The sequence below is a fragment of the Aulonocara stuartgranti genome (assembly GCF_965226115.1).
Source record: "Aulonocara stuartgranti genome assembly, chromosome: 7".
NCBI classification, from domain to species: Eukaryota; Metazoa; Chordata; class Actinopteri; order Cichliformes; family Cichlidae; genus Aulonocara; species Aulonocara stuartgranti.
In genome coordinates, this window is record NC_138945.1 from 541,372 (window position 1) to 550,850 (window position 9,479).

Consider the following 9,479-nt stretch of genomic DNA (forward strand, 5'->3'; position numbering starts at 1 on the left):
GCAGAGCTTTGTGTGGTTTCTTTTTATGAGAACAACAGCTGAGCTACAAACACATTAAATATACAAACAGCACTTTATAAAAATGTAATGACACTTAGAAAAACCATTATGTACACGGCAGCCAAGCTCCGCCTCCTGAGGCCTCCGCTCCAGGTGTGCTCGGCGTGCTCAGGTGACACGGTCACCGCTGCTCTTTAGTCCAGAGGCTCTTGCTTAATCCGGATTGGCGTGCTGATGACGGACTGGCTGTGCTGCAGGTCGCGACACAGCACGTACTCGCTGAACTGGGACGAGTCGACGCCGCCGCCGCAGGACGCCTTGATTTCGAAGCCCTTCAGGAAGAGGCGCTCGAGGACCTGCAGGGAGACACGGAGGCACAGATGAGACCCGCCTCTCCTCGGCTCCTGGCGTGTGGAGAACGTTTGGCGATGCGAGCGGACTCACCTGCACAGAGTTGAGCCTCAGGTACCCGTTCAGAGGGAAACGGATGACATGGGTTGGGTCCTGGTTCCAGCCGGCGTTCACAGAGTTGCACATCACGTCTCCGGTCTCGGGGAAGATTTCCTCGATGAGGACCTTCTCGCCGCTCAGCGCGATCCTCTCGCCCAGGTCAGGTGTGACGCGGACCACCAGACACTCGCAGGGCGCCGTCCGCTGGGCCTCGCGCTCCGCCTGCCAGCGCTCCAGCTCGCGCACCATCGGAGTCAGCTGGTAGTACCGAGCCTCCTCGTACAGCTGGGGCAAGTCCTGAGGACAGAGTCACATGACAACGATCAGCTGATCAATATAAATAATAAGCTAATTACAGATCAGCCTGATTACATGACCTCATGATGGACGACCTGTTTCCTGCGTGGTATTTGAAAACTGTCAGATCAACAGCTGGAGCATGTAGGATCAATCTACCAATCACAGAGAAGAATCCCAGCAGCACGAGGAGCTCCACATCACATCCTCTCTCCAATTCTTCTTTCCTTTAATTCTTTCCTTCCTATTTCCCTTTAAAAAAGACAACTCTCCTGACCTTCACTTCCTGCTGTACTGGTGCTTTTATTCTGAAAACCCGAGCACACTTAATTCTCTTGCCTCTGATTTTCTCTGTCTGACACTCAGATGGAGGTTTGTGGTTTTTCCCCTCACTGCCTCAGGCGTCCTGCTGCATCGAAGCCCCCCCCGGTGGAAGTGGGGGTGGGTGTGTTTATGTAAAGCGGCGGTGTGTCCGCGGGCCGTCTGACTCACTGTGAGCCGGGTGTCTCAGTAACAACACACACAGATCAGAGGAAACGGTATGCTGCTAACACACACCTCCTGCTTTCATTTAGTAAAAGACACTCGTCTGCGCCGCCGCAGAGTCCGAGCTAAAACGAGTCTCAGTATGAACCAATCATCTCTGAGTCAAACTCTTCACGTCTCCTCAGAGTTTGTTTTACCCATTTGTGAAATTTGACCATGAAAGTAAAATAAACATTAGCTGTTTCCATGGAAACTGAAATCTAAATAAACTAAACCGCGTGCCGGTTGTCTCGGTTTAGTTTATTTAGATTCTGCTCAGCATGTGATCCTCTCACGCTCTGCTGGTCACTGATTGGCCCAAGCTCACGGGTTATACAGCTACAGGTTTGTTAATGTAGCACCAAATCACACGTGTGCCTCAGCGAGCTTCATACTTCAGGCTGAGGGTCGCACAATAACAGGAAATCAACAAGCGGACCGCTGCCTGTGGAAAAATTCCCTTTTAACAGGAAGACCCAGGCTCACGGATGGGCAGCCATATAAAGATCATCAGTAATGCAACTGGTCTGAACCGTGAACAGGCGTTCACCTGTGCCGGCTGCTGCAGGGGCTCACCTGGAAGTCTTCAGGAAGCAGCAGCTTGCAGGTGCGCAGGAAACTAAGGATGTAGCGGAAGATGTCGCCGTCCCGGTCGATGAAGTAGTGCTGCTTCAGACTGTCCAACACGATGGGCTCTGCACCGCTGAACAGCCGGCTGATCCTGCAGAGACACGAGCCGGGGTCACGGTCTGATGTCAGACTGCCCGAGGTCAAAGGTCAACAACATGCAGCCATGCGCGTGCTGGGTGAGGAGGATGATGATGATGATGGGGATGAGGAGGAGGAGTCCGCGTGTGCTGGGTGAGGAGGAGGAGTAATGGTAAATGGACTGATTCTTATAGAGCGCTCTCTGCCAGAGTCCTCAAAGCGCTCTATACAACACGCCACATGCACCCAATCTAACCAACGTTCACACTCCAATGGACGCAGCTTGGGGTCAGTATCTTGCCCGAGGATATTTGGCATGCAGCCTGGGGGAAGCCAAGGATCGAACCACCGACCTTCCAGTCAGTAGCTGATCTGCTCTACCATCCACTACAGCCAGCCCAGTCTGAGCATGCTCAGTGAGGAGGATCATGTAACGTGTGCTGGAGGATTTCTGAGCCGTGGTCAGGCTCTTGTGGAGTCTCTGCAGGCTGAATCTCTTCTCCTCCTCCTCTTATCAGCTTCGCCTCCTCGTCGCCTCCTCTGTCCTTCAAAAGTAAATTAGAGCTCCTCTGTCCTTCTCTCGCTCTCTTTGGTCGGGTACAGCAAAGAGCGATCAAACACGCCATCATTAAACTCCCTGTTCCCGCCATTAAACAGCTGCAGGTGTTTGTATTCATCGCATCACCATTAAATGCTCCTTTTCATCTTTAACTTAATAATTAGGGGAAGGCCCCGCCATGGGTCTGTTTCTCATTCTAATGTTAATATTTTATACCACAGAGTAATATTAGCATACAGCACACACACATTAGCATTAATCACGTTATTATGGCTGTTTTTGTTTCAGGCCATGATTATTTTTTTAAAGCAGGAAGTGAAACCATTGTGTTTTTGATGGTTGCGCTGTGGGTGGATACAGGTAATGGAGAAAGACTCCACATCAGAGCCTGATTGGCTGTAGATACCTGCTGGTACTGGCCTGACTCAGACACACTTGTGTGGGTGTTAGGGCTGGGCCATGTCATACCGCTCACGGTACTACCGGTATAACGTTGGGCAACAATAAGAAAATGAAACATGGCGATAGAATATGGGTAAAACGTGCATGTGCAGTGCCTTTGTTTTCATACGCACATGGCGGCGATGGAGAATGAGGAGAGTGAAAGCGGATCGTTGAATGAAACGATGAACCTGAACTGGTTTGTAAAAATGCTGCAGCTTCACTGGTGTGGAACTGGTTTAGCTTTCGTCCGTCAGATACACAACAAAGCACTATTTTTGGTAGCGCATGCTAGCGGGCCGTCGTTATTACCGTGTTGTTTGGAAAATACGGCACACTTAAAATCAACCCTTTGATTTTTCTGAAAGTCGACAGAGCTCCTTATAATCCCGTGCGCCTTATGTATGAACTCTGGTTGTGTTTACTGACCTGGAAACCTCACCTCACTTCAGTAAACATACTTGCATGCCCAGGTATTCCCCCAGGCTCATGTCTCTCACCTGGACTCCGGGAACTTGGTGAGCGTCGCCAGGCTGCTGGTGTACATGTGCCCGCCCACGTCGATGTGGACAGGGGCGTTGGCCTTGGTGAGCTGGGCGGGCGACGGGATACCTTGGGTCGTCATGGGCGACACAGGTGAGTGGCTCAGAGACATCCTGGACAAGCTCCGTCCCTCCTATCACAAATAACAGCAGGTCAAAATTCAGAACACACCGGTTTTATTTTGAAGAGGCTTCACCTGGATTTACCCAGGTGTGTCCTGCTGAGTTTAAAACGCTTAAGTGATTGTTTCAGCAGCTTTGCATAATTCACAGCTCAAAATAATCCTTCTTTATCTGATACAGTCGGGAATTAGTTGTTATAGCTCCACCTCCTTTAAACCCTGGCTCCGCCCCTTTAAATCCTGACCTGTGGGTCAAGTTAAAACCCTACTCCAAGCTGGCGAGGCCAAAAACGCTCAGCTCGAACTGCATAGAGCGACGAACCAAGAGGTGAAGTAAGGTGGCAGCTTCCATCTTTTATGTACAGCCTATGGGCAGTACCCCTACACCAGTGTTTCCCAATCACTGGGGCGCGGGACATAGGTGTGCCGTGAGAAATGATCAGGTGAGCCGTGGAAGATTATCTGGTTCCACCTGATTAGTACTCTAAGCAACCAGCGTGAGTAACGGGCAGAACAATGGCATTCTCTTCCACTAGAGGGCAGTACAACTACCTGCTCTAATTCAATGGGTCGCCAACTGCCAGTAAAAAAGAAGAAGACAAAGAAATGACATAATAGTCATGCTGTGAGATGACACAGCGCGTAACAGCAATAGATAAGTAATTGCAAAGGAAAAGTAGTCAGTGTGACCTGGTCCTGGAGGAAACTCCGACCCAGGTGAAGCCCCAGCATGAGCAGTGGTCAGAAGGAAGCAAAAAAGGTAAACTGGGGACAAACCGAGTCAATTCTGCGCTGCCTGGAGTGCGGGGGAAATGATCAATGTGCTTTTTGTGACATTTTTGTTTGGGGGTGTGCCGTGGCTCCAAAAGGTTGGGAAACACTGCCCTACACGACCAGCAGGGGATTCGCTGCGTGTTAAACCTATGCCTAGTTTTCTTCTGCTGCTGCTGTTTACTGAGCCAGCTGGAAGACGAACAGCGCCAACTAGTGTTTCTCTGACCTAGGCAGAGTCAAACTGATGGAGGAGGAAGACAAGGACGATGGAGCGCTCTCAGAATAACGGCATCTATAATCTGACCTCTGACCTCGGCTGATGAAGGGGCAGGGGCTCCTCCCCCCTCAAAGCATAAGTTTTGTTACAATTATTTTTATTCTGGTTCAGATAAATTTATAACGAGCCGGGGTGGGAGGTGTCCTGGGGGGTGGCTGCTGCCGCTGAAGAACCTTATCTTCCGCCCCCTGGGCTATGGAGCATGAAAGGTGAACATTGCCTCGGGTCACACCAGCGTAGGGCCCCGCCCCCACCTGCCTGTCTGCAGTGGTGCGTTCAAATATCGGGAAATAACAGACGTGAGATCAGTCCGTGGTTTTCATCAAACCCTGAAATAAAGAATTGACCTGCACGTGAGGCCACGTGTTTGAACTTTAGGGTTCGGAACATCAAGCCCTTCCACTTTCGCACTTAAACCAACATACGCCAGGCTCCTTTAGAAAAACCCAACATTTAACGTATCCTCGCAAATCCAACGAAGCCAGGTGTCTCCTGACCTGTGTGAAGGTCTCCTCTCCACACTGTGCGGGCTTCTGGTGAAATCTGGATACGAACCCTCACCGACCCCTCTGTTAATTCTGGAGAACCTTATCTTTAACCACAAATAACGGAGATAACGTCCGTCCACAGCGGCGGAGCAGCCGTTAAAGGATGGCCAGAAAGCAGACGCGCTACCGGCAAAGGTTCCGACTGCGCTGAAACATTCTGTAATGTCAGAATATTTGTTTGTGCCGACATGAAGAATGTGCTACGAAATCAACGGAAAACACGACGGTGTGTGGTGTGGTGGCTGTTTGTCACCGGGACCCCGGAACACTTAAATCGGACGTTTTTTTAATGGAGTCTGGCGGCGAGAACGGAGCAGCTCGGCGTGTCTTCCCCCGAAACGCGTCTGAATTTCTAGTTTTACGTCATAAACTCGAAAACTTTATAAATGAGCCTCACAGCAGCACCTGTGCCCCCCTCCCGTCCCGCTCACTCACCTGAGAGGAGACCGACACGGAGGACATGGAGGGCGGCGTGAGAGAGAGCTCCGTCCCGGCGGCAGGGCTGCGGTCCCGGAGAGACTGAGGAGGAGCAGAGAGGAGGGCCGACAGAAGAGCACCCGGGGCCCCGCAGACCCCCCGGGGCCAGGTCACAGTCCCGACCCCACCGAGGCAGCGCGCGCACGGTGAGATCCCGCAGGTCCCGCCCCCTCCCGAATGACGCGTCCCATCACGCATTACCCGCCCGCGGCCAAATGCGCCATTTCAATTACTGCGCACTGCTGGATGGAGACGTGCGCCGCCAGCCTGCGCATGCGAAGAGGAGAGCGCGCGCACCCGAAAGCATTTTCAGCTGCAGAGCGCGCGCAACCCCCACCCGCGGTTTATTTTGATTTCTTTTTCATATTCCCACAATGTCCTGTAAATACAAGATGACCCACTAACACTGACGCCACCTTGTGGTACAAACTGGATCGGCACGAAGGAATGACACAGACCTGAAACCAGAATGTTCCCCGAGGACGACGCTCCGCCCTCCTCCTTCAGATCTGATCCACACAGAGCGTGACCTGAGCGCAGCTCACGTTTGTGGATCTGTGAGCCGTTATTGAAGCTAACGATCTGAACTTCATTAACTGTAAAGGTCTGAATTTACTCGGCTTTGGATGAACACATTTGTGAGTCCTCAGACGTTACACACAGATCAGCGCGCACACCTGTAAATCTTTGTTACACCTGGATCATATCGTACTGGTTTGGCTCCCCTTTGAGGCCGTTTATTCCAGACTTCCAAAACTTCATTTTGTTCTTTGAGCCAATCGGAGGGGGACGTGCTGCAGGACCTGATCATTGTCCTGCTGCCTTCAGGGTTTTCTGGTAGAGAGCAGAATTCCCTCAGTTACAGCGAGTTGTCCTGAAGCAGCAGAGCAGCACAGACCATCACACCACCGTGTCTGCTGCTGCTGTGATGTTCTCTTTATGAAACGCTGTTAGTTTAAGGAAGATGTGACTCGAACGGCCTGCAGGTCTTTAGATGTCGTCAGCTGAGTGCTCCTGGGAACATGAAGGCAACATGAGCCGACAGTACAAACATGCCGAGTGATCGGCTGTTAGCTCGGTGACAGAGTCACAAACGCATGTCTGCACTTTGATTTTGTTACATACAAACACACTGACAGCAGCAGTGTGTGTGCACAGAGAGGACCGATGTGTTTGTTTGGTCAATGAAAGGCTTCAGTTAGTTAGAGTGAGTTTATAGTTTTGTCTTATTATAAAACATTTGAAATTTAAACTGCTGTTTGACATATTTTAGACTGCTTCACTCTGTTGCACAGCTTCTGTTTAAGTGATTTATTCAATTCAATTTAAATGTTATTAACACAGCGCCAAATCACAACAACAGTCGCCTCAAGAAGCTTTATATTGTAAGGCAGACCCCACAATAATAGATACAGAGAAAAACTATCATATGACCCCTATGAGCAGCACTTTGGCGACAGTGGGAAGGAAAAACTCCCTTTTAATAGGAAGAAACCTCCAGCAGAACCAGGCTCAGGGAGGGGCGGGGCCATCTGCTGTGATTGGTTGGGGTGAGAGAAGGAAGACAGGATAAAGAGATGCTGTGGAAGAGAGACAGAGGTTAATAACAGATATGATTCAATGCAGAGAGGTAACACATAGTGAGTGAAGAAGAAACCCGCAGTGCATCGTCTGCATAGCGGTGTAAATGTATGCTATGTCTTCTAGTGATGCTGCCTAGGGGAAGCATGTATCAAGAAGAAGATCATTTGTGACCTTTGTAATGATAGTTGCTATTGTTGAAGCTACCCACAGGGGGCGCTCTGGAATCAATAAGATATACAGAATAGAAGAAGAAGCGATCGTTGTAGAAAGAATAATAAACAGCTAGCTGAAGCTAGCACCAGGAGCAATTCTTGATGTTTTATTCATAGAGGAATAAGAACATTACATGGTACCAGGAGACGGGTTAAGAATAGAGATTGAAAATGTGACGTCATTCAGGGGTAGAACCGCAAAGAATTCTGGGAACTCGTGGCAAGCGGTACTAGCGCACGCAGGCTTTCAATTGAAATCAGTCACACAGCGATAAAAAGAAACACAAAAATGGCAAGAAGCTGTTGTATTATTAACTGCAATAGCCGGTCGCATGACAGCCACGGGAAGCCGACGGGTAAAGAGATCGGTTGTTATCGGATTACGTCGTTGAAGAGAAATTGTTCGAGCCGTGTTTCCGAAGTAACAAAGAGGCGACTGGATTGCAGCCATTCAAAGATCAAATATAACGTCCCAGAGCACTCCAGCTCACAGGTTAGTCTGCTCCAAGCATTTACACAAAGGTCAGTCTGCTGTTGTAGTTAATGCGTCATTTTCATAACATAATTGGTGATATAGGTTACAAGCAAGTCTGGCGCTGAACAGAAATTGTCGCGCTATGCTCCTTTGTTTATTGTGCATAAATAGTGAATTGTCCTGACACAATATTGCGTTTCGCTTCTGTTATTATGGTACATTGACAAAAACATATACTTTTATTCACAGGATAAAACAGTTGTTTTGTATCACTAATTGTCCAGTACGATTACAGCATACAGTATTATTGTCACTGCTACATTTCTGTAATGAACCAGAAATTATTTCCACTACTAATTAATTACCGTTGAGCTCAAAGGTTATATTAATAAACGGTTAAGGAATGTGTATTTATGACGACGATTTGTGAGACTGGTAAACTTATGATACGTACGATGGTCTTTCGTTCTACACGGTGCATTTCAAGGTCCTGCACCCATCCGTCGGTAAACTGTACCTGGGCTTGTTGCAGTGACCTGAAGTTACTAAATTTCATGAGTGTATGCACTCACTCCAAGAACCGTATAATTATAAATATGAGCGTGGTGAAAGTTGGGCAGCACACTAACGTCTTTTGTCCCTCTGTGTGCTCGTGAGGGTCTAACCCTTTCACTCCTTTGATTTTTTCCACGTATCTTTTCTTTGTCTTTTCATCGAGTCTGTCTTTGTACGGACCGGCATTGTTCTCCTTCGTTTTGTACATACCTTTTTGGGGGGCAAAGAAAAAGCAAGAAGGTATTGGAACCGGAGAATGAACGTTTTGCGGTGCTGCAAATGCTTGCATCTGATGCAGGTACTTGGATTGTTTTGCCACGAGTTCACGGCATGCAATGCACGAAAGTCACGTGGTCTGTCAATCTCTATAAGAAGCAACGCAACAAGATGGATGCAATAAAACCGCCAAGTCCGTTGAAACTGACTGGAAACGTGGATGCAAGTTGGAGGACTTTCAAACAGCAGTTCAAACTGTATATTGCAGCTGTCGGAGTGGATCGACGGGCAGATGAAAGGAAAATAGCCATGCTGCTCACCATCGCCGGCACAGAAGCAGTAGAGGTCTTCAACACTTTTGTGTTTGCTCAGCCCGAGGACAAAGATAACTTTGATGAAGTCATGAAGAAATCTGACGAGCACTGTCTGTCAAAGAAAAATGAAACATACGAGAGATACGTCTTTCGCTCACGCTTACAGCATCAGGGTGAGTCATTTGATACTTTTCTCACAGACCTCAAGATCAAAGCTCAGTCCTGCAGTTTTGGTGATCTCAGAGACTCCATGATACGAGATCAAATAGTGTTTGGAACTAATGAGAAGAAGCTCCGAGAGAAACTGTTGAGAGAAACAGAACTAACGCTGGAAAGTGCTATAAAGATAAGTCAAGCCAGTGAGCTAGCACGACAACATGTACTGACGTTTAGAGAGCCTGTT

General features: G+C 48.8%; 1 protein-coding gene across 1 annotated transcript; it reads right to left on the minus strand.

Moving 5' to 3' along the window:
- Positions 1 to 6: 6 nt before the first annotated feature.
- Positions 7 to 6,062, minus strand: LOC309709813 (BTB/POZ domain-containing protein kctd15-like). Its single transcript, XM_082538679.1, has 5 exons — positions 5,679 to 6,062; positions 3,481 to 3,656; positions 1,849 to 1,993; positions 445 to 747; positions 7 to 356 (listed from the first exon to the last, which is right to left on the minus strand). Exons 1-5 carry the CDS (start codon positions 5,916 to 5,918, stop codon positions 195 to 197), a joined length of 1,026 nt encoding a protein of 341 aa, XP_082394805.1. The 5' UTR covers positions 5,919 to 6,062; the 3' UTR covers positions 7 to 194.
- Positions 6,063 to 9,479: the final 3,417 nt, after the last annotated feature.

Coding starts and splice junctions, on each gene's coding strand:
- LOC309709813 (XM_082538679.1), bottom strand. CDS start 5,918: ATGCGTGATGGGACGCGTCATTCGGGAGGGGGCGGGACCTGCGGGATC. Junction 3,657..5,678: donor CCGTGTCGGTCTCCTCTCAG/GTGAGTGAGCGG, acceptor TATTTGTGATAG/GAGGGACGGAGCTTGTCCAG. Junction 748..1,848: donor TGCTTCCTGAAGACTTCCAG/GTGAGCCCCTGC, acceptor CTCTGTCCTCAG/GACTTGCCCCAGCTGTACGA.